The following is a 25858-nucleotide window of genomic DNA, read 5'->3' as shown; positions in this document are numbered from 1 at the left end:
TCTTGGGGACCAAGATGGAGCCAACGGTGCATCCACCTGGCTGTAATGCGGTGCCGAAGAATGGTGCTGCGGGAAGGGAGATTGACACCAGACTTCCCAGGAGCGGTGCCGCTCTAGTGGCGTCAGGGAACGCCCCTGGTTCCCTCAGCAGGCTCAGAGCCCTAAGAGGAGAAGTCAACTCCTGCCCCCTGATTTTGGCAACCAGTCCAACAAGGGTCCTATGCCCAATGCCACCTTCTTGTCTTTTTGGGGTGCGGGAGGAACGACCTCTGTCTGAGTGCTGCTTTTTTGGAAGCAGCGCTGACAAGGGCCCGGTGCCAGTGATGTGCTCTGCACCAATGCTGACCTACTTGGTACAGAGTCGGAGCAGGGTGATTCTGAGGCCCATCTCAGTGCTGCCTCCATCAACAGGGCTTTCAGACTAATGTCTCTGTCCGTCTTGGTTCATGGCCTGAAGTCCTTACATATCCTGCACTTATCCCTTTGGTGTGTCTCCCCAAGCATTTTAAACAACTAGCATGGGTATCGTTGAGTGGGCAGGGTTTGCAGCATAGTTTGAACATGGTTTGAAGCCCAGGGAACAGGGCATGCCCTGTTCTAAGGTGAATGTTCCTAGTGGGACTCCTAACACCTAATTTTTAATTATATACAAGAAAGAAAAACTATTTTACAACAACTATGATGGCAACTATGAAGCATTTGCAACCACAAGAGAAAGAGTTCCAGTAATGGTCACGGGAGGGAAGAAGGAATTGAGCGGGCACAGCGCTGGCAGCACCTCATATACCTATGCATGAGCACGGGGATCCAGAAACAGCTCTACAGATACTGCTAAGGCAAAAATTTTGGGTAATGGTGCAGGTGGGCGCGCACACACCTAGCTTGGAATCAAGATGAGCAAGCACTCAAAGAAGAGCTTACAGATATTTTCTTAGGCTGCGTCTTCACTGACTGGCAAATTCGCCGCCGTAAGATCGATTTCTCTGGATCGACTGAGTGGTCAGTGAAGACCCACTCAGTCGATCCAGAAATCGATGAGAAGGTGGTCTTAATACAAGTGGCGTAGCGCTGTGTCAACGGGAACATGGTTCCCGTTGGCGCAGTGCAGTGAAGACGGCGTGCAGAACAGAAGCAGAGAAGTTGACGGCAATTACACAAGTTTTTTGCGTAGCTTGTGTAACTCCAGTCGACTGCCGCCAAATCTCGGAGGTAAGTGTAGACAAGCCCTGTGTCTGTAAAAGTGGTGGAAAAGAACACTGTAAATAAACTGCATGAGGTGTTTTACCAGAAGCAAGTTCCCAAGTCACTTGTGGGCTCGAAAATAGATAGGAGCAAGTCCACCCTGCCACAGTTAGAAACCAACATATTTAAGTGGTGAGCACTTATCTTTTATTTCCTAACAAGAGCATCTTTTACTATATGCCATAGTTACATTATATTTTTATACCCAAAATTAGGCTTTCATGGTGACTGATCTCAGACTGTGCTCAACAGGTGTTGCGCCCTTCTTGATGGTCCAGCAAATTAAATATTTTAGGAACAAAGCAGTGGGAAATGGGGTTTTAGGAGAGGAGGCAAATCCTTAAGAGCTCTCAAAGAACTCTGCAAATTGAAGAGTTCTGAGAATCAATCTCAGAGGCAACTATCTGACAGCATTATGGGATGAATACATAGTGTGAAATTCTGGCTCAACTGAAGTCAATGGCGCAAAACTCTCATTCATTTTAATGAGGTCAGTATTTCACCCACATCATTTAGTTAATGTCTCAGATTGAGTAATTTATAAGAATTTTGTTCCAGTTTGACCAGCATAGTACTTTGAGAAAGAATACTGAAAAGTCCTATTTACAATTTATTTAACCTTTGGTAGGTCGGTAGGCAGACAGGCATGTAGGTATATCTTGTCATTATCTACTTCATGGCAGAATTCACTACTGTACTTACGATGGTCGATCCTCCAAAATAAGAGCAGTAGTTGAAAGTGGTTCAAATTCAAAATTTTTACGTCTTGTAGACTGGGGTGGAGGTTTACATGTTCTTCCTGTCCGTGCTTCATATTCCTAAATAATGTTATTAAAAGAAAACATTAAGAACTCCAAATTTTAAGCTTCCTTATAACTACTGGACATATTTACATAATGAATCAATAGGGAACTAATACATTCTAGCTTTAAATGATTTTTACCAATCAGATGTTGCTATTTCAGGACCATTAGGAAGTGAAAATGATTGAGAATGTTCCATTGTAGCTAGATATATTGATTTGTGAAATGTATCAATGATCATATTTTAAATATCAATTTATATTTGTGTGCAATTAAACTATAAAAACTCAAGTGTAAACGTGCTTCCTTAATTGCAGCACAAAAATTCTATTGGAGCAGTCATGAAGAATTATGAAAAGCACTAAAAGATGAATCTTCTAGTTCCCTTTCTCATTTTTCAAAATTTTCCTTTATCTCTTTAATTGCTGCTGTTGTCAGTATGATGTTGCTCTTGTTTTTTATTTCTACCTTTCCCCAACATCCTATTGAATGAGAATGATGTGTTCTTGTTCAAAATTTAACTATACAACACATAGTAGTATTGTATCAAGGTTTTATGTTTATCATTCCATCTCTTATTGATGTACATGTTTTGACTTGTCCCTTTATGAGTGAGAATGAAGTAAGTGACTTCCTGATTAGCCAAGGTATATTTAAGGGCAGGAGGGCAACCCAACCTCAGATACCCACTCTTAATTGACTTGAAGTTACCTGGTGACTCATTTTCATACAGATTACCTTTCTAGATTTTCTAACTGAAAGCATTCAGCTCAAATCCAAATGACATTTTTATCTTAAACATTCTATTTATGCATAAAACACAAATAAACTAAATACTAGCTTCTCTTTAATTCAGTTTCTTTCACATGCTGTAGTTTAACAAAAACAGAACATGAAGGGGTGAGTATTTGTTTTGAAAGAGAACAGAAGGTTAAGTACAGTGGAACCAACTGCTAAAATAGACCTGTTCTCAAGCTGAGCCAAAAACCTTGTCCAAACTCATATGAATAAGTTTAAAAACTAAGTTTATTCCTATACATATTTCTGCACTCTGTCCAACCATTTTGGAAGTAAAAATAAGAAATGTTTGATTCTGAATTTACTTAAACAAAAAGGATCTGTATCTGTTTCCTACAAAAACTTATTAACCAGAATTAATATTTTATTTAGAAATAAGTAGCAAAATGGTAAGTGATAAACTACTGATTAGTCAGTTGTACCTTCATGATCAAGCACAGCAGTCTGTTCCAGAAATTGTTTCCACTTAAATTTCACATACTATGTGTAATAAGCTTTTTGTTTACACATTTTCACAACTGACTATTTATATACAGGAATGAAAAAAGTTATTGACTTTGCCTATATTTCGTTCATACAGGACACATTCAAAAAAGTTATGAAAAGTGAAGATGACTTGAATTCTTCAGTTTTGTTGCATGTCTACAAAAGACTTGAGTATACAATAGTGAAACACACTTTGAAAGACATCTGGTGTCTTTTATAACCCTTGTTTTTCTCTCTTTCCTCACAAGTGGCCCCCAAACCTCTGTGGCTGCTGGGGTCTGAAATGCCTTCTGGCCCACGACTCCGTGTATAGACCCAAAGAGTTTAGAGTAGGCCTGGAGTCTTAGCCTGTGTAGCCTCCAATCCGTTTGGTCTTCAAACAGGGCTGTCCCATCAAAGGGAAGGTCCTGTATGACTCTTGGACTTCTGATGACACATCAGATAACTGGAGCCACGATGCCCTTCCCACTGACAATACCAATGCCATCCTTCTGGCCACAGAATTGGCTACATCAGAGGTTGTTTACAGGGAGGCCTTGGCCATCGACTTCCCCTGCTCCAATATTGCCTCAAACTCCTGTTTGGAGGCTTGTGGCAGGCAGTCTGTGAATTTGTCCAATGACTGTCAGATATTAAAAATCATATTGAACCAACAGGGCCTGTTGGTTCAATATGTGCTATTGCAGGCTTGCTGTCAAACTTTCCTCCCAAAAAGGTCCAGCTTCTTTGCCTCATTTTTTGGGGTGGAACTTGCCGGCCCCAGCCTGTCCCTTTCGATGGCTGCTGTTGCCACCAATGATCCTGGGGAGGGGTGGTTATAAAGGTTTTCAAACCCCTTTGTGGGAACATAATATTTTCTTTCTGCCTGCTTAGATGTGGGAGACAGAGGCCAGGGTTTGCCACAGAGCCTTCGCCAACTTTACCACTCCCTCATGGACCAGGGGCTGCAGCTGCCAGAAAGTCAAACAGCTCATCTGCAGCTCCTTCAACTCCTCCGCCTTCAGGTCCAGATTTGAGGCTACTCACTTGAGCAGCTCCTTGTGAGCCCTGAAGTCATTGTGCAGAACACTGGCAGAGGGTCCTGCCACTACCTCATCCAATGAGGAGGAGGATGATGCTGGCAAAGGTGGAGGGTTGGAGTCATCCTTTCTGGCCAGGGTAGTCCCTTCTGGGGCTATTGTGGAGACATCTTCCTGGTCTAACTCTGCTTCCATGTCCGGTACCGGGCGAGTGGCTGCCGATAATCTTGGTATTGAGGCTCCAGAGAGTGACTGACCCTGTGAACCTATGACAGAAGAAAACCCCCGTGGGTTCCAAAAAACTGCAATGGCACAGGCCATTGCCCTTGCGACCGGGGGATACAAGGGGGAGGGGGGCGGCAACTCCACACCAAAGCCGATGTACTCAGTGATGAGTCCGACCAGCTCAGTTCCAGTGCCAGTCTAAGTGCGGACTCCATTAGGAGCGCTTTCAGTCTAATATCCCCATCTTTTTTGGTGCAAAGTTTGAACCCTTTACAGATTCTGCACCTTTCCCCCATGAGTCTCTCCCAAACACTTCAGGCAGCTCCAGTGCTGGTCATTAACTGTCACAGGCTTCTTACACGAAGCACACGGTTTAAAACTCAGACCAGGGCATGACCCGTCTCCGGGCCGTGCTCGTTAACTTACTGCATTTAGATATATTTAGTGTAACACTGACCAACAAGTAACTGAATTATTTACAGTATGAAACTATGAGAAAAAACTACTAGAGTTGGACAAGCTTGCAGTAGCAAGAGAATGTTCCACCACCATCACAGATGGTAAGAAGGAACTGAGAGGGAGGGAAGCCGGCAGCGCTCTATATAGCGATGCATAAGCATGACCCCAGAGAGTGCTAGAGCCAACACTATGGCTATCAGTAGGGGAAAAATTTCCAGCACCAGTGCACGTGACACCCACACACCTAATATGGAATAGACAGAAGCAAGCACTCGAAGAATAGATTAAGTGATCAACTGCCAGAAGTCTGGACTTTTGTATAAAACTAACCCAAAATGTCAATGAGAGGGGAGAGGGGAAGAAGAGGGATCTGAAATATCCTTGGTCAAGGAAGCTAGACAGCTTCTCTTATGCACCATCTTGTGTCCTAGCTCATAAGATCTTAACTAAATCATTAGCGAAAACAATCTGGGTACAATGGCTCTCAACCTATTTACCATAGTGGGTCACGTATGTGGCCCAGAATGTGTTATGTGGACTGCATCCAATACTACTTTATGGCCCTGAGGATGTCACATGGGCCACAGCTGTGTGCTGACTGGGCCTCAGGTTGAGAACCACTGGTCTGGTAGAAAGAACAGTGGTAAGGACACATCTTACCACAATGCTATACGTGGTTGAAAGAGGAAAGGAGCATCAGAGCTGTCTGCATACCTTTACGTTTAGGGTCCTGACAGAAGCCATCAAATTTCAGACCTGAGAAGAGTTGAGGCTTGAAGAGGGTGTACAGTTTAGGTATTTCCTGATTCATTCTTGACACTCTTTTACATAAAAAGAGCAGAAATGTGTAATAATCAGTTGAGCAAAGCTAATTAGGAAGTGCAGAAAACCAAAATCAGGGACAGAGACTACAGACCTTTCATCCCAAATTTTCTGGCACAATTCAACTGTTGCCACTCCCTATCATATGATACAAGCCTACTAATGTAAGAAAGAAGATTCTTCAAAAGATTTTCATGGACAGCAGCACTGGCTGAAGTTGGTTATCAGTCTCCTAATCTTTTAGAAGCAAGCACACGGTACTAACAGTTGGTGTTGACTTCAGCTTGGGGACAGAGAACTCAACATGGGTCCCAACCTTAAGAACTCTTGCTTCCAGAGTCTTGGAGGAAACTTTCAACTGCTGCTCCATGGAGAGGGACTGGTGTCTGATCTGTACTTTGCAGTGGTATTCCTTGTGGTCTCTTTCCAGAGCCAGCACCAGTGCAGCTGACACTGAGGGTTTATGAGAAGTGATTCAGGAGCTTGGCATAGTGCCTTGTTGGGGAGTGGACTGCATACAACTGGCCCAATACCAGGGTTCTATCCAATGGCCATCCTGGGTCAAAGGCCACTTGCATCAAACACTTCAGGAGGAAATTTTTAGATTTGCTTCCCTGGTCTTCTGGGTCCTCTTCGAAAAGAGCATATTGAAATGGAGCAGTCTGCACAAATGCGTCCCTCACCAAGGCAAAGCAGGCATCTGGCAAGCAACATCAGTATCACAGGATAGACAGATTTTGAAGTCGGGGGACTTAGGATCCATCATTCTGAGGTGTGTACAGGAGAGCATGTATGGTGGCCTGAAACACAGGAGATTCCAAAAAGGGGATAAACCCCCTATCACTACTTTAAACTATGATAAAACAAAAAAACAAAGAAAGCCTATCAAAAAACAAGAAGAACTTTAAAACTTCAAATCTGGAAAACAACTGGTATCTCTAGAGTAACACAGACATCATAGATTCCAACTCATGCCACAAGTGGTACAAAGGAACTAAGCACAGATTGAGGCCACCATGACATCTCCCCATTATTTTATAGCTTCTGCTATGGGATGCGAGAGGGTGTGCAGGGCAGAGATGTGCTCCCAACAAACTGAAATTCTATAGAATTTGATGTCATGCGCATGGGGCACATGCCACCAACAATGTCCACACACCTTTCAATCACTTGAAGAACTTGCATTTTATTTAAGCTGTAGACTCCTTAAGATGACTAGACAGACTACATTAGTGTGCAGAACAAAATTTCAGTTATAAATCAACGCCACAAAAACCAAAAGTTTACAATTCAAGAGAAAAATTTTCTAGTACCAACTTTAGTTCAATTCTGTTTGACACAGATAAGGTAGACTTATATTATAATGCTGCCTCAGTTCCCAAACATTGGGACACTAAGTAAAAAAGTTATCTTTCATGAAAGTAAAAAAAGGTCTACTTAGTAACAGTGAATAAAGCCATTATACCCAACCAAGGAGAGAAAGCGAGGATATCACTTAATATGCTAATATTGAACTTGAAATATAGGCTAATTTTTTTGTGCAATAAACATGTGTTTTCTATACAGTCTGATTCCAATCTTACAGCTGTGTAAATTAGGAATAAATTCCCTGGAAGTCATCAGAATTTCAGCAACGGAACACTGATTTGACATCAATTAGGTTCTTAGTATGATTAGTACAAGTTTGTATAATCTTATAAAACGTTTATCCTCAAATTGTGGCAAAAAGGGAGATAAAGGAGGAAACTAAAGACTAAGTAATACCCTACCTTTACTCAAGTCACTGTGAAAGAAAGGTTTAGAACAAAAACATTAGCCAGATAATATATTATAAACACAACAAACTTTGTATGTAAACATTTTTACTGTGATAATTTTATAAAAGGACTTTTACTCCAGCTAGTGCTGAAGTCATTTGCTGATTTATTATCCTTACAGAAGTATGTTTAACTCAAACATTATTTAACAAAACTTAATGATTTGGGGTTTTAAAATGTTGAAGAAACTATCAATCTGATTTTGATACAGAGGAAAAGAACAGTTTTCCCACCATCTAAGGATGATGTTGAGGGTGGGGGGGGGGGGGGTGTATTATTATTATGTGTCTATAGACTACCTACAGGCTTATCCTTCCTGGTGAAAGAATGAGGTGAGAAGAATATCATGACACCTTGCGGGCTTCGAAGCAGAGACTGGAGAAGATTGACCTGAAGCTCAACCTCAGGAGTAGCAAAATTTAGCAAAATTGAGGTTAAATTAAAAAAATTAAGGCACAATTATGTAGACACTTCAAGGCAAAAGGGCATAAATACTTACTTCGTTCCTATATACAGTAAACAATGATTCGCTGAAAATTGCTTGTGCATGGATCTATAGACTCAGCTTATGTGATCTTTTAGTAATAAATTCTATACTAGAGCAATTTGTCAGGCTTTAAGTATAAGCCACAGTGTTGCATGTGAAATTATTTTATTTTGTGGGAAAGTGGTGAGTAAGGAGAAAAGAAAATATTTAGAAGTTAAGATTTAAAATGTCCTAATTTTTCAGTTTATACTTGGTTGTATAATTGCATAGATTTGAATTACACTCCTGTTGAAAAATTAATTTAAGCTTTAAATGGTTTTCAAGCCAGAAATAATATAGCTGCTAAAAATCTCATTTTAACACGTTTCTCTGCTTAACAGTTTTGTTTTGAATAGGTTATTATGAGCATATGTGCCCTTTAAATGGCAATCGTTTTATACAACATGTCCATTAGAAGGCCAAACTGTATCACGTTAATTAAGATTTGTAACCAATATTCTTATAACTGCATTTTCTTGAGATATTTTTTGCTTCTGCATTCATATTTAACGATTAAAGAGGGAAGCAAGCACATCTGGTATATGGAAGCAAGGTAAATAGCATAACAGTTAAGATAAAATTTCCACAGCAGGAAAATCCAGGAAAAGCTGGAAATCTGAGATCACCATGCACTCAACAAAGCCGCATGAATAGGCAAAAACCCAATAAAAATGTAATCAGTTCTGCATACTGTGCAATGTTTTATCATTTTAAAAGACTGCATGTGAGACATTGGCAATCAACTACCAGCTCATGCCAAGACCCCTACGCCTCAGTGAATGCTGATAACTGCATAGCTGGAAACTAGTCCGGCTCACCTGTGTGGTAATATTGTTAATATAGATGTTAAATTGATATGAATGTGTTTAGACGCAATAAAATGCTTGTAGGTATGCCACATGTATTGATCTCACTTTATACCATGGGCTACAGATACTAAAAGTTATGAATGTTTGCTTCGTAAACCTTTAATTGCGTAACTCACCAAACAAGAAAGAAGCATTAACTAATGTAAAGTGCTGGTCCTACACACAAGAATGCCTGCTGAAACCAAAAACAAGGCTACTTACCAGTAACTGTTGTTCTTCGAGATGTGTTGCTCATATCCATTCCAATGTAGGTGTGTGCGCGCCCCGTGCACAGATTCCCGGAACTTTTTTCCCTAGCAAGCCCCGCATGGCCAGCTCAGGCGCCCCCTGGAGTGCCGCGCTCATGTCGCGGTATAAAGGGCGCTGCTGGCTGCGCGGGTCCCCAGTCCCTTCTTTCTGCCAACTCCGACAGCGGGGACGGGGGTGGGTTTGGAATGGATATGAGCAACACATCTCGAAGAACAACAGTTACTGGTAAGTAACCTTGTTTTCTATCTTCGAGTGATTGCTCATATGCATTCCAATGTAGGTGATTGAGTAGCCGTACCTTGGAGGAGGGTAGGAGTTATCGGTGACCTGATCTAGACAGCACGGCTCTGCCGAACCCTGCGTCTTCCCTCGCCTGTTCCACGATGGCGTAATGCGACGTGAACGTATGGACTGACGACCAGGTCGCTGCCCTGCAGATGTCCTGCAGGGGAACCCTCTCTAGAAAGGCTGCGGAAGAGGCCTGGGCCCTAGTGGAGTGTGCTCTCACCGGCCCTGGGAGGGGTACTCCTGCCTGCTCATAGCATGCTTTAATGCAGGCAGTAATCCACTTGGAGATGCGCTGGGTGGAGACAGGCAAGCCCTTCATCCTATCCGCCACAGCCACGAAGAGCTGTGTCGACTTCCGGAAAGGCTTGGTCCTCTTGAGATAGAAGGCCAAGGCTCGCCTGACGTCCAGCGAATGTCCCCTCCTTTCCTCCTCCGACCCATGGGGTTTGGGAAAGAACACAGGAAGGAAAATGTCCTGGTTACAGTGGAACTGAGACACCACCTTAGGCATAAAAGCCGGGTGAGGCCTCAGCCGGACCTTATCCTTATAAAAAACCGTGTAGGGGGGCTCCGAGGTTAACGCCCTCAGTTCGGAGACCCTTCTGGCCGAGGTGATAGCCACTAGGAAGGCCACCTTCCGTGACAAGAGTAGAAGGGAGCATGTAGCCAAGGGCTTGAATGGGTGACCCATCAGCCCGTTGAGGACCAAGTTGAGGTCCCAGGGTGGCACCGGGTCCCGCACCTGAGGGAAAGTCCTCTCCACCCCCTTAAGGAACCTCACCAACATAGGGTGAGAAAACAGGGAGCGGCCCTCCATGGGTTGGTGGAAGGCCAAGATGGCTGCCAGGTGGACCTTGAGGGAGGCCAAAGCAGGCCCTGCAGTTTAAGCTGCAGTAAGTACTCCAGGATGGCCTGAATAGGGGAGATGCTAGGGTGTAACCCTCTCGCTTCTGCCCACCCCGAAAACCTCCGCCACTTAGCTTTGTATGTTACTTGCGTGGACGGCTTCCTGCTGCCCAGGAGGACCTGTTGAACCTGCATAGAACAGGCCCTCTCTCCCTCCGTCAGCCACAAAGTCTCCAGGCGGTAAGGTGGAGGGAGGTCAGGTCGGGGTGCAACAATCTCCCATGGTCCTGGGAGATCAGGTCGCACCGTCTGGGTAGCGGAATCGGTTCGGTGATGGAGAGGTCGAGCAGCATGCTGTACCAATGCTGCCTCGGCCACGCTGGAGCAATCAGTATAACGTCCGCCCTGTCCCTCTTGATCTTTAGGAGGACTTGGGGCAGGAGCGGGACAGGGGGAAAAGCATACATTAACTCCCCTGTCCAGGGAACCAAAAAGGCATCGGACAGAGAACCCGGCTCGCGACCCCTGAGCGAGCAAAACCCTCGGGCATTTCCTGTTCTCCGCTGTAGCGAACAGGTCCAGACGGGGAGAACCCCACCATTGGAAAAGGGAAGCCACTATGTCCTGGTGTAAGGACCATTCGTGGCGGGGAGAAAAAACTCTGCTGAGGCGGTCCGCCTCGCTGTTTCGTACCCCCGGGAGGTGAGAGGCAGATAAATGAAAACCGTGTCTCACCGCGAAATTCCAGAGGTGAATGGCTTCCTGGCAAAGTGCCGAGGAGCGTGCCCCCCCTGCCTGTTCATGTAGAACATGGCTGCCGTATTGTCCGTAAGGACTTGGACCACTCTGCCCCTGAGGAAGGGGAGGAAGGCCCTGCAGGCCAACCGGACTGCTCTGAGCTCGCGCACATTGATGTGCAGAGCTCTCTCCTCCAGAGACCAAAGCCCTTGGGTGCCCTGATCGTGAGAAATGTGGGCTCCCCATCCCCGATCGGATGCGTCTGTGATGAGCGTCACAGATGGGGTGAACTCTCTGAAGGGGACTCCCATCATCACTTCCCTGGGGTCCCTCCACCAATCGAGGGACGACAGCACCTGTGGGGGAACCAGGACCACTCTAGTTAGAGAATGCCTGTGTGGTACATACACCGAATTCAACCACGCCTGGAGAGGTCTAAGCCTCAATCGGGCCAGTCTCACTACATATGTAGAAGCCGCCATATGTCCCAACAGCTGCAGGCAGTGCCTGGCTGTCGTCATGGGGGACAAGTGGAGATCCGATATTATGGCCGCCATCGCCTCAAATCTTGCTTGAGGCAGGAAGGCTCTGGCTTGTACTGCATCTAACCTGGCTCCAATAAACTCAATACATTGAACCGGAGTGAGTGTGGACTTTTGCTCATTGATAATCAGCCCCAGTCTAGCACACAAGTCGCGTGTGAGGAACAGACTATGTCTCACATGGGCACTCGACCTCCCCCTGATTAACCAGTCATCCAGGTAAGGGAAGACTTGAACACCTTTACGGCGCAGGTGGGCTACTACCACAGCCATGCACTTAGTAAAAACCCTGGGTGCTGAGGAGAGCCCAAAGGGTAGGGACCGAAACTGATAATGGTGTTCCGCTACCACAAACCTCAAAAACCGCCTATGGGCCGGTAATATCGAGATGTGAAAGTATGCATCCTTCAAGTCCAGGGCGGCATACCAATCCCCTGGGTCAAGGACCGGAATGATAGTGGCGAGAGAGACCATACGAAACTTAACTCGCGTAATATATCTATTTAGGCCACGGAGGTCCAGAATGGGCCTAAGGCCTCCCTTCGCCTTGGGGATTAAGAAATACTTAGAATAAAAGCCCCTGCCCTCTTCGGCCAGTGGGACTTCCTCCACTGCCCCCAACGTGAGGAGCGACCCAATCTCCTGCACCAGGAGCTGACCCGAGGCCGGATCCCCAATGTGGGACAGCCTTGGGGGGGAGTTGGGAGGGGAGGTTGTAAGCTGGAGGGCATACCCTTTAGCAATCACCTCCAGGACCCAGCGGTCCGTAGTGATGGCTTCCCATTCTGAAAGAAAAGGGCGAAGCCTGTCCCCAAACGGCCGACCAGGATCCCAGAGAGAAGGAAGAGTACTACCCTCCTGCTCTGGGTCAAAAACGTTTATTAGCCTGATTACCCCCTTTTGCAGGCCCATGCTGGCCCCTCGCAGAGGACCCCTGACGGCCTCCCCTGCTGGGACCACGGTAGCGCTCACGACCCCTCCTCTGCTGGGGTGGTCGAGGAGCCGGCCTGGGCGGGGCCGGTGGTTGCCCTTGGACCTGCGGTCTGGACTGCTGCCTGGAGGCCTGAGGAGTATACAACCCCAGAGACTTCAGGGTGGCCCGAGAGTCCTTGAGAGCGTGGAGCTTGTCGTCTGTCTTTTCTGAAAACAGACCCAGGCCATCAAACGGCAAGTCCTGGATAGCCTGCTGAACCTCTTGAGTGAGGCCAGAGGCTTGAAGCCACGAGCAGCGGCATATCACCACCGCCGAGGCCATTGCCCTACTGGCTGTGTCAGCCGCGTCGCTAGCCGCCTGCAGCGCAGCGGTAGCCACCGCAGATCCTTCATGCAGAACCGTGGAAAAATCCGCCTCCTGGTCAGGGGGCAGCTGGGAAGCAAACCTCTGCATCGAGGCCCACAGGTTCTTATTATACTTCCCAAACAAGGCCTGGTGGTTCGCTACTCTAAACTGCAGCGCCGCAGTAGAGTAGATCTTCCTCCCGAACAAGTCCAATTTACGGCCCTCCTTGTCCTTAGGGGTGCTACCCTGACCCCCTGACGGTCCCTCTGGTTGGCCGCATCGACCACCAGAGAACTGGGCGCAGGGTGGCTGTATAGAAATTCAAAGGGTTCCTTGGGGACATAATATTTCCGTTCCACCCCCTTAGAGGTGGAAGGCAGGGAGGAAGGGGTCTGCCACAGCTTCCTCGCTATCTTCATGACATTGTCATGCACTGGCAAGGTCGCCCGGGAGGGTCCCAGAGAGCCCGAGGGCCCAAAGAGGGAGTCCTCCTCCTCAGACATGAGCTTAAACTCCATGCCCAAGTTCTCAGCAGCCCTCTTTAGGAGGTCTTGGTGGGCCCTGAAGTCAAACAGGGGCCCTTTACGATCCCTTGCTGCTGCCTCAACCGGTGACGATGAGGAAGAGAAGGGTAGGGGTGCGGAAGAGGGTCCCTCCCCAGGGTCCGAGTCCTCCGAACCCTGCTCATGAACCTTAGGGGCCAGGGGGACTGGGGGGCCACCACAGAATGCAGTGACACCGAGCCCTGGGGCATAGAGGCATTCCAGGGTCCCCAATACGGCCACTGCCAAGGTCCCTGGGCCCACCCCGCAGCCTGCAGGGAAGGCTGATGGAGCCGCACCGCCCTAGTGTCACCAGAGCCCCCCGTGCGTCGCTTATGTCGCCGACGCGTGGAGCGGTCCGATGAGGACGACGTGGACCGGTGCCGACGTCTGCGGTGCCGGCGATGAGAGGAGGACGGGGACGACGACGACGCACCCGACCTGCCCCTGCGGCGAGAGGACTTGCGATGCCGCTTGCCCCCTCGAGACCGAGAGCGGTGCCGACGATGGTGACGCTGAAGGGAGTCCAGCCGTCCCGAGGTCGGTGCCGGTGCCATCACCGGTGCCGGTTGCACCGGTGCCGGAGTCGGCAACAGTGCCGAAGCAGGCATCGGTGCCGGGATCGGCGGTGCCGCCAGATGTGAGTCGCTGCCTCTCGAAACGACCAACAGTGACCTCGATCGGTGCCGGGACGGGCTCCGCACCGTAGATCGTGAGCCCGAATCCCGGTCCCCGCTCGAATCGGAGCTGGATCTGCGGCTCCGGCGACGGACTCGGGACTGCCCACGGTGCCGCGGTGCCGAGTCGCTCGACGACCTAGAGTCGGAGCTCGGAGGGGAGCCGACGCTCTCCACCCTCCGTGACCGTCTGGCAGGAGACTTAGATTGGGAGCGTCTCCAACCACCGGGACCACCCAGCGCGGGTTTGCCCCGAGACGTGGGTCCCTTGTCCCTCGACCGAGGGGGGGACGGAGGCGTGGGCAAGGCCATGAGGGCTCGTGCCGCAGTAAACGCCTCCGGCGTCGACGGCCCTTGCAGGTGCACTCCCCCACTACCAGGAGTCGGGGGAGGCAGCCCGCGTGGAGACCCCGGTGCCGGAGTAATCTCAACGGCGCTTGGCTGGGGCGTCTCCGTACTTCCTCCACCCTGCGCGGGCCGGAGGGAGATCTTGGGTGCGGCCGAAGGCCGTGCCGTCTTCTTGGCCACTTTAGAGGCCCGCGGCGGTGCCGAAAGCGGTGCCGGTGGGGGGGGGGGGGGGGCGCTCCGCTCCGACGACACACTCGGTGCCGACGGAGACCGGGACGGCTCGGAAGCTGGACGGAGCGCCGACTCCATTAGAATCGCCTTTAGCCTCGCGTCTCGTTCTTTCTGGGTCCGAGGCTTAAAGGACTTACAAATCTTACATTTGTCTCGACGGTGTTCTTCTCCAAGGCACCGGAGACAGCGGTCATGCGGGTCACTAATAGGAAAGGCTTTAGTACACAAGACGCAGTTCTTAAAGCCTGTGGACCCCGGCATGACTCCCAGCAGAAGAGGACCCCGTCCGGGGTTCTAACTTGTCACTACAACTACAAACTAACGAACTCTATAACTACTACTATAACAAGAAACGTTGAAAACAGTCAAACAACTAGGGAATGAGCTACTTGCACACAGCAAGAGGCGATAGTTCCAGTAACCGTCACAGGCGGAAAGAAGGAACTGGGGACCCGCGCAGCCAGCAGCGCCCTTTATACCGCGACATGAGCGCGGCACTCCAGGGGGCGCCTGAGCTGGCCATGCGGGGCTTGCTAGGGAAAAAAGTTCCGGGAATCTGTGCACGGGGCGCACACACACCTACATTGGAATGCATATGAGCAATCACTCGAAGAGAGAATCAGGCACTGTGAAACAAAGGAAAAAATTTGTTGACTGCCCCTGTCCCAAAGAGGAGACAGGCATGGACACTTGTTCCATCAGTTTGAATTCTGGGGGAAGGAAGTAAAAATGTCTGACCAGAAGGAACTGTATCACTATCCTGCTTGGAATTTGGAGAAGACAATATTTCTAACCATAAGTAAAGGATCCCCAAGCTGCTTAGCTTTAGGTTAGCCCAAAAGCTCGCACATTATAGCAGCTTCTATTACCTTTTGAAACCTAAGACAGTAATACATTTGTGTTAGTATGTTTATGTGCTTTAACTTTCTAAATAACTTATTTCTTCTTCTTGATTAATAAATTTTTAGTTAGTTACAGAATTGGCTACAAGCGTTGCCTTTGGTGAGAAATCTAAAGTACAACTGACCTGGAGTAAATGATTGGTCCCTTGGGACTGGGAGTAACCTGAATATTGTGATTTTTGGTGTAAGGGATCATCTATCACAAAGGCAGGCTTGCCTGCGATTCCATATTAAAGCTGTTATAGGCTTGAGGAGTTCACACTTGATACTTGGTCAGTGAAATCTAATTAAAGAACATACAACCAGTTTGGGGTTTGTGTCCTGTTTTTTAAGACTGTCCTGAGGGTGGCACTCAGAGTCGTGAGCCATTCTAGTCAGCTTGACAGCATATTCTCTTAAAAGATCATTAAAAGGAAAAAGCTAGGTCAGCCCAGTCATCTACTGGCTGTATTTTGCATGATACCTGTGATTAACTCTCAGAGCTCAAGTCTTTTTCCATCATGGGTTAGAGAAATTGAATGTCATATCAAGACCTGATAGAACAGCAGCAAAGACTGAGGGCTCTTAAAAATATTTTTCCTCCATTATTTTGGAAAAAGCCTTCATAAGAGTCTAGAAAGTGTTTAATATGGTACAACCAGTATATTAGTCTTCATGAAAAGGCACTTTACTGGAACTCAGTTTGTTTCGATCAACACAGCTTTCTTGTGCAATCAGTGCACGCTATTTAATTTCTCCTTGGTTTCTGTTCCTCATCTATTTCCCCCTTACAAAGTAGTGTTTCAGAGACAAGTTTATTAATGCTTGAAGTGTTCAGATAGTATAGTAATTTGTGCCTTAGAAAAGCCTACAAATAAAAAATTAAATATGTACAGTGTTTCTTTCCTCCAAGTACAGGCTGGGTCAAAACTCATTTAACAGCAAGCAATTACATGGAAACTGCAGCAAAGCTAATGCTTCCAGAAATTTTAAATGCAGCATAATAGCCTGTCTGGTGGACAGCAACATTTCACTTGATCAGATTTTGGTTGTCAAGGGGTGCTGGACAACACGCTTTTAAGTACCATTAACTAACTTTTGAATAGATAAAATACAATACAAGTGATAGACTTTTTATTAAATACCTGATATAGACAACTGGTTATGTACTAACCCACTTTTAAGGACAAAAAGGATGTTTTCTGTCCTCTGCTGAGTCTGTTACAGAATAAAAGCTGATTTTTTAAAAAGAAAATAAACTTATTTTTAATAGTCCCTCCTGCTGCACTTCAGTGTGGCTGCTGGTACCATAACTGAATGAAGTGGGGAGGATTAAGTGCAAATTAGCCATCTAGCCTCATAAAAACACCTCACTGGTTATAGAAATGGAACCAGGCTACCACTCTGGTAAAAATGATTGCTCAGTAGAGAACGCTGCCAACTCCTCCTGCTGAATGGAAGTTACTGGTGAAAGCCAGTCTCTAGAATCCAGAACCCCAGAAAGGTTTGATGCTGGCAGTAAAAAAACCCACACTTAAAAATGAAAAGTTTACTGAAGTTTGGGGGAAAGACCCCCCTGACCAGTGGAAACCATGAACTCATTGTCAGCATACTCCAAAAGAGAGATCTGACTAACAACTGGAGAGGAGTTACTTTCTTATGTAGGGAAAAGCCTTCTAATGTGTGATGCTAACCAAGATGAAAGGAGCAGGGGAAGCAAAGATTAGAGAAGATGAGACTGGATTCAGGCCCAAGAGATTGTGTAGATCAGATATTCACACTAAGGACCATTACAGAACAATGTACAGAATGGCAACCTTTCCTCATCATCAATTTCATTGATTTTCATATGGGATTTTGACAACCTGCACCAACATACATCGTGGAATATTCTTCAGTCCTATGGAATTCCAGCTAAAGATGTCAACATCATCAAGGCCATAAGATATGAGATGTACATAGATGTGAGATGCTTTCTAGGAGTGAACCACCAGACAGCATACTGTTTAAAAGCAGACAGTGGCATGAAACAGGGCTGCATTTCATCTCCACTGTTGTTTGGAATTGCCATAGACTGGATAATGAAGTGTACTAGCCACACAAACACTAGTATAGCATGGATGATGTAAAATGCCAAGACATTTTGCAGAGGATTTCTCCTGCTGAGTGAAATACCCAAAAAAAGTTACAAACAAAGACAACCTGGCAAAAAAAGTGCACACCAAGCAGGGCTCAAAATTAGTTATGCTAAAAAAACAAACATTCTTGGAACCCACACATCAATCAGTAATATCACATTAGAAAGCAAAATCAACAAAGTAGAGCCATTCACCTACCTGGGAAGCATCATATTGGCCAACAGAGACCTCAAAAAGGAAGTGACATCAAGAATAGGAAAGGCATCCGGAATAATTACTAATCAGAATATGGAAACCAAAAATATTTAGCACCACAATAAAAAAAAAAGTGAGAATTTTCGATTCAAATGTAATTTCAGTGTTAGCATACGGCTGCAAGAGCTGGAGATCTACTAAATCGTTAGAAAAATGGAAGCCTTCAAAAATAAGCACCAGCAAAAGATTCTGGGCAACGGTTGGAAAAAACTTATTACCAACTAAGAAATTCAAGAAATCATCAGAATCTGAAGGAAGCACTGGACGTATTTGGGCCACGTACTCCAAATGCCAAAGCAGACTCCCACACGAAGCTATCAAGTGAACAACTGGCATCAGGAAATGAGGGTTCCCAAAAGAAGCCTTAAGAAGAACCTTTAGCAGAGAGGACAGAACAGTCAATCTCAGCATTATACAACAGATAGAAGCTGAAGCAAGAAATGACAGAGGAATGAAAGACTAGTTTCTACCCTGTGTACCAACACTGGCAATGGATGGATGTAATAATTTTTAATATTTGGTGGAGGAACATCAGGGCAATTATCTTCAGGGAGACTGTCAGAATTCTAACAAATCCATAATGAGGGGTGAAAACGCCAAATTATTTCATCTCAAAGAATTCCACATCAACTCACATGTCCACCACCTAAATAAAAATGAAATGTATGATAAATATAACTAGGCAGGTGAACACCACCAGACACCAGTCTGAATAGGATGCTATTTCCCCTTTTAGTCCACCTGATATAAGTTTACCTGTTCCACTATTGCCTGCCCATTCACTGTTATCAACAGAAAGATGGGAAAGTAGTTGTAACTGAGAAAAAGCCACTGAAGTGATAAGGGACCCTGCCAAAGTCTCATTCCTCCTCCTTCTCCATGAATAAGAAGAGGCAGACTTAATACCACAGTTTAAAAGAAATTTTACAAAATAAGCAAATGCTTGGTCTACAGTAGAGTCAGAGAATTTCAGAGAATCTACAAATGTCAGGAAGTTCTTGGAAAGACCTTTACAAAACTGTGTAAGATCTCATCAGAATTTAAAGATCATTAATGCATATTAAAATACAAACTTAGGTCCATAATATTAGAAACTGGCAATTATTATGCTGCTAAAACAGTTGTCTAATTCACCAATTTTCATTGCAAACAGTGACCTACACCTTGTTGCCATAAAGTTTGTTCTAGCTGGATCCCAAGAAAAGCTGGCAGTAGTTTTATCTACTTGAATACTAAGTTACAAAATAGTATTTTAGTGGCTAGTCAGTGATTTGAATGAGTCTGTTAGAACTATGTGGTTATGGATCTAGCTTTCCCACAGGTATGACATGAAAATTTAAACTGCTAGGTTATCGATTTATACATTAAGTTTATCTATTTATTTTACTAGAAGTCAGATCCCTTTTGTAAGCACTATAATATGGTACTCTGGTGCTTAAACTTCAGGGGAGTGGTGGTTCCTAATTGTGTGATGGGGAGAACAACTCCGAGACCAGAGAGCCAGATGGGATACCCACTGGCAGATTCCATCTTCAGATGTAGTTATAAGGCTGGGTCAGAAGTGGTCAGAATATTTTTCCCATAACTCCAGGTAAGATTAGAGCAGATCAAGTCATTCACACCCTTTGTTGTAACTGAAGCAATAGTACAGCTCTACACAATCCAACAAGGTTGCTATGTAAGGCATTTAGCCTTTTCTCTAGGTTCTCTCCTGTTATTTTTCAACTAAATACCTCTGATTTTTATATCATTAGTCCTCAATTTGACTCTCTTTCAGAGACTCAGTGGGTACTGGCACTCAGTCTACCACATGCTTTTCTTAAAAATCAACAGATAGGTCTCTACACAAATTCTTATAGGGTAGATGATTGTCTAAATTAGTTCATATAGTTCTTCTTGGGTCTTAGCTTGACAAAAAGTTGTAAGGCTGATTGGAGACCCAACTGGAAAGAATGCCACACTTCATAGTTTCAAAGATACTGTCACCACAAGAATGACTGCAAGACAAGAAATAGTTCTATTTAAAAAAAACACACACTTAGGAATATATTTTCCTACATGAATTTTTAAAAAGCCATTATTTTGTGTAATGCCTACCTGCAGTGAAAGAGAAATTGGAATTTATACTAACTGTAAAACTCTAATACATATGTGAGTGAGACTGAAATTGAAAGTCTATTCTCAAGTGCCTAGTAATTAGGTGGTATTATATCTTTTAGATCATTTGAAGCTTTAAGAGACCCCACTCACTCCTGTCTATCAACTTAAATTGTACAAACAGGATTCCAGTTTTAACAAAACTGGTAAGGGACATAAACTTGCATCAAACTCATGGTGTGTGTGTCAGAGTTATAGGTGGCAATGATGCAAATAGCACCACTCAAAATAACTGAAGACGGCTTACATTTTATTTTAATGAAAGTAGTCTTCAAATGGCACACCAACTAGACTTTCATAGATACTGCTTACTGAATAACTTCTCCAACGTACCATACAATGGGCATTGCTATATCTGTACAGATTTACAGAGTCATATTACAGAATATTTACTACATAACCAAGTTGAACAATGCTAACCAAGCAAATTAAGCCAGGTAGAATGATACCACTGAGCTGTTTCATAGATTTGTATAAAGTTTCAATTAGTTGATCCACATTTGGGATTGAAGACAAAGTGTTAGCATTTCAAAATACATAAATTGGAATGAAAAGAAAAAATAGACAAAGGGCTTCGTTAACATTAACTTAATAGATCACTATCAATTTAGTTTCAAGAATGAGTATTACAACAAAATAGGGTAAAAGCCCACTGCATAAAGAAAAGAATCCAGATACTCCTCTCTAGGTCTAGAGAGCTGATAATTGTACAATCTTCTCAGATGGATTAATAGATTCCCAGGGCAAAAGGCACCACTGTGATCATCAAGTCTGACCTCCTGCATAACAGGCTAGAGAACTTCCACAAAACTATTCCTAGAGTATATCTTTTAGAAAAACATCCAACCTTTATTTTAAAATGGCCAATGATGGAATCAACCACAATCCTTGGTAAGCTATTCCAATGGTTTATTACCCTCATGGTTAAAGATTTACACCTTATTTCCAATCTGACTTTGTCTAGCTTCAACTCCCAGCCACTGGATCATGTTGTATCTTTCTCTACTAGACTGAAGAGCCCATTATTAAATATTTGTTCTCCAAGCTGGTACTTACAGATATAAATCAAGTCACTCCTTAACTTTCTCTTCATTAAGATAAACAGATCAAGGTACTTGAGTCTCTCACTAAGACATGTTTTTTAATCCTTGAATCATTCTCATGGCTCTTCTCTGAAGCATCTCCAATTTATCAATACCTTCTTGAATTGTGGACACCAGAGCCAGACAGTATTCCAGCAGCAGTTGCACAAGTCCCAAATACAGAGGGAAAATAAGGGAATCTTGAGTAGGAGTAGAGGTTATTTATACATCCAAGGATTGCATTAGCCCTTTTAGCCACAGCATTGCACTGGGAGCTCATGTTCAAATGATTATTCATTACTACTCACTAATCTTTTTTTAATCGCTGCTTCCCAGGTCAGAGTCCCGCTTTCTGTAACTATGGCCTACATTCTTTGTTCCTAGATGTACTGCATTGACCCAGAACATGTATTGAGAAATACTGAAGAGCCAAAAGATGGACAAAAGCTTGGAGTACATTAAACCTCAGCTTCCACTTTTCTAGGGTCCAAAAGCCTTGAACTGAGTGAAGTTCTAGGTAGGCTCCTCCCCAGCCCAGGAAACATGTATCTAAGTGATGCAGATAAGGCTGTTAGGAGGTAGAAGGGGTATACACTATAAAATGAGGGTAATCTGCCCATCAGGCAAGGGGAACAGATGGGCTCTTCCCAAAAGAAAAGCTATTTCCATTTGACCACAAGCAAGGAAAGGACTGAAAGGGACATGCATGTCCCTTTGCCCATAGGAGCAAGTTCATACAAGTCACAAAATGTTCCGAGAGGGGCAAAGTCAGACCGACTGGGTGAAAGACATGGATATACCTTAAGTCTGGGAGGCTGAAAGTGTCAGAAGTGTGTTCTGAGAAAGAAAATCTTTGGCAACCCATGCTCAAGTGATGCAGTTCCTGGGAGGAAGACAGGTGAGAGACTTCCGTTGGTTGATTAAGGACTTGTTGGGGGCTTTGCAAATCAGAACCCTGTCTTGAGAGAAGCCAGGTTGATGCAGATAAAGAGGTCTTTCAGATGGGATATGCTTGTAGCACTTCCTTAGCACAGGCTAGTAACCAGAACTGACAGATAAACTCGCTATGGACTAAGTATAGTCCAAAGAGCAGGCACTATACTAAAAACAAAAATCCCCAAGGACTAAGTAGGGATAATGCAAGCAGGCCAGCAGTCATGAAAAGGAGGAGGAATTCCCAGAAGTCCACTGAATTACTTGAATAGTAGACCGAGGACTCTCCAGACAAAAGTTTGTCTCTGGGACCATCTGAGACAGCAAAGATACAGGAAGGTGTGACAGTCCACTATTGCATATATGAACCAGAAGATAAGTGCAGAAAACACTGAGATCGTTCTTCTGGAGAAGATGACATGATGGCTCTCTTGCAGAGGACTTCTGGGTACTGTGACTAGGAGATAATCTGAGATCAAAAAGGTCAAGTGGCACCTAGGAAACCTGAAGAATGAGAAAAAAAAAATGGCACCAACTCCCTTATGTAGTCATCTAAGTTGGTACTGGCTCAAGTGGGTACCCAAACAATTCACCCAAAAAAAAGTGGTAACACCCTAGAAGAATAAAGCAGGGAGGGAGGGTTTGGAAAAAGAGATAGAGGGACCTACAGATGTGTAAAGCAACCTTTATTGCCACAGACAGAGGGTGAACTGAGCAGAATCTACAAAAGACTGTGCCTCATGGGTGGGTTGAGGAGAAGGAATTTAAGGAAGACACTACATTCAATTGTAGGGCAAGAGAGAGGAAGGCCACATGTGTGGTAATCTAAAGGTGACTGCCATGCCTTCCTCTCAGCGGAATCCAGTGGAAAAACCATCAAGTCAGTGGAACAAAGTGGATTTTGACACAGGAAAGTAAGTTAACATTGACATTCATCCCAGGGATGGAGATTATACCTGGGTCTCTGAGAGACTGCATATTAATCTGCCATGGGACAGGATCATAAAGCCTCTTGCCCATAAACTCTCATTCAAAGGAAGCTTTATTGAAAATGGAACTTTAGGGGCTCTTGTGCTTCAGTTATTAGGATGGGGAGGGAGGTGCTCTTGAAAAAGAGTCTCAGGCTCAGCCTTTAGAACTTTCACCCCCAACAAAGCAAAAGTGGAAAATGGATTCTTGCTCCAGGTGATGGGCAGTCTGAGTCATGATGTATCTTCAAGATGGTGAACTCTAGATCCTCATCATCCAAAACTAAGATCTCAAGAGACGAGACTAGTTTAGAGAAACCCCACTGGAAGATTTCCACAGGAAGATTTTCAGCCCTGGCATGATTTGATGGCTGCAAAATCAAGGATTAAATGCTGGCAAAACTGCTAAGAAATTGAGATAGCATTGGGTATGACTGGCAGCTATTGCATCAGGAGCAGCTGGATCTCAGGTGCTTGCAGTAAGCACATAGAAACAAAAAATTATGCAATAAGAGACAGCAGCCAGAGACTTTTATAGAGGGACCATAATTCTATTTTGCACCTTGCGTCCTGGTAGGTGAAGCCAAACAGCAAAAACTGACGTGCTAAAACTCTTCATTTGACTATAACCTTCTGTACATGTTCTGCTATTTAAATCCAAATTAATTGGTACATTAGTAAAAAAGCAGTGGTAATTTTATATCAATTCTTAAATTACATTCGTGAGGTCAATTAATGTGAAATTTACTTCTTGTTAATGGTATCTAATGACTGGATGATTTAGTGCCATAACTACTCATGCTACCATGAAAATGTGATGTTCATTCTAATGATTGCTAAACAGTCCCATGCATGGCATAGAATGTGACTAGAAAAATATATTAAATTCCATACCCCTGTGTTTAACACATTGAGAGTAGATACTGATGCAACACTGCCAGAACTGTCATCCTAATGAGAAAAACAGAAGTAAAGCCTTAGTAAAATGTTTTTAAAAGTCATTCAAATACTGAAATATGCATGCTAAAACTCATTTTTGCACAACCTTTTTCTACTCTTAAAGTACTTTTTACCATAAGCACAGTTTGACTTCTAATATTTGAAGAGGCAGCTCCAGTCAGGCCAATGCACTGTGGGGGGAGCACTCCACACCTGCCTAAGGCTTGCTGTTTGGGGGATGCTCCCCCAATGCTCCCCCTACTCTCCCCAAACTACTCCTATGCTTTTACTTTGAGGCAAGGATGCGGTGTCCCCCTACCATGGGGGCTTGCCTCACCTTTCCCAAATATACCAGGGTGTAGCACATGTGAGGTCTCACTTGTCAAAGACTCACATTTTGTATGTGTTGCAATAAGGGTTGTAGTGTTTTCATTCTGAGACAGCTCTTCTTCCTCCTTTCATACTCCTTCACTCCAGTCCAGTTTTTACATTTCTTCTTTACTGGGATCAAAACCTCAAGCACTTCATAACAAACTCTGTGGCCAAGGATGCAGATTGTCTGCTCCACGTTTATGAACACTCCCTCCATTACTGGATGGTAGGGATATACACATCTGCTAAACTATTAACCTCTAATGAAGTAGACAAGAACATGTACAACACCACACAGTTTTGTGTCCCATATTGTAAAAGACAGAAAGACAAAAGATTAAGATATCAACAAAAATGATAACTAAGAGGTATTTAAGAGCTGAGCTGACTGGTGCCACTCTAGGAGTTTCTCTACTAGAAACGTTAGCTACAGTTACTTACTAACTTAAGTTTGAAAAGACATATTAAAGCTTCGCTTGTCACTTTTTTCCTTTTTGACACTATGGCATCAGAATGCCTATAGACAGAACAAGATCTACCTCTTTGGAATTAGCATCAGTAATAATCCATCATGTTCAAGAAGAGTATCTTTCACAGAGAACGAGTATGTCACCTGAATGACAGGTTATGGTGGCCTATGATGAGGCTATGAATTAATTCAAACGCAAATTTCTGGAAGTGGGGAATCAAACTCAGTTGTTGCTTACACTGTTTAATGTAAGTTTCAGCTACAAGTCTATCAAAATAAACCTAGATATTAAGGGAAAAATACAACCACCAATCTCCAAAAAAGCTAACACTAAACAGATAGAATATAAATTACCCTTATTTGCTAAAAAACCTATCTTCACAACATTTTTCACAAAATTTTTTATTGATACATTGGCAAATCCAAAAACGTAACTCTTCAGTCCTTGAGCATTTATTCTGAAGCGGTCTTTCAGGTTCAATGATCAAATTGTCCGTTAACACACTGTAAACTCAGGGTTTTGTATTATTGTTTCTCCTGCCCCCTCCAGAAAATGTTTTAGTAGAGATCTGTAGGAACACAGGAATTGCCATACTGGGTCAGATCCAAAGTCCATCTAGCCCAATACCTGATAATTCAGAGAAAGGAGCAAAAAACCTAATCTGAGCGTCTCTAAGAGTCAGAGATTGTTTTTAACAGCCCTGAAGCATGAGATTTAATATATTCCTCCCAAAATTTGTCGCTATAAACTATAACTGAATATTCTTTACATCCTTATGTGCCCGTAAGTGTCCAATCCCTTTTCAAATCTTAAATTCTTGACCTCAGTGACTTCCTGTGGTAGTGAATGCCAGAGAT

General features: G+C 44.4%; 1 protein-coding gene across 4 annotated transcripts in view; it reads right to left on the bottom strand.

Annotated features, from left to right (window-relative positions):
- TBC1D12 (TBC1 domain family member 12) overlaps positions 1–25858 on the bottom strand; it is an 86702-nt gene that overhangs the window by 31441 nt on the left and 29403 nt on the right. For 2 of the 4 annotated variants that reach the window (XM_067552843.1, XM_067552844.1), the window contains exons 3-4: positions 24115–24171; positions 1945–2060 (exon numbers count right to left, since the gene is read on the bottom strand). In XM_067552843.1, the coding sequence (XP_067408944.1) occupies positions 1945–2060; positions 24115–24171 (173 nt within the window). The remainder of the gene's footprint in view (positions 1–1944; positions 2061–24114; positions 24172–25858) is intronic. The other 2 variants (XM_067552845.1, XM_067552846.1) reach the window with 1 other exon arrangement.

Source organism: Emydura macquarii, unplaced genomic scaffold (assembly GCF_026122565.2).
Source record: "Emydura macquarii macquarii isolate MOO-44397 ecotype Brisbane River unplaced genomic scaffold, CSIRO-AGI_Emac_v2 contig_1390, whole genome shotgun sequence".
NCBI lineage: Eukaryota > Metazoa > Chordata > Testudines > Chelidae > Emydura > Emydura macquarii.
Note: the sequence above shows the minus strand (reverse complement) of the source record. Positions and strands in the feature narration are given on the sequence as shown.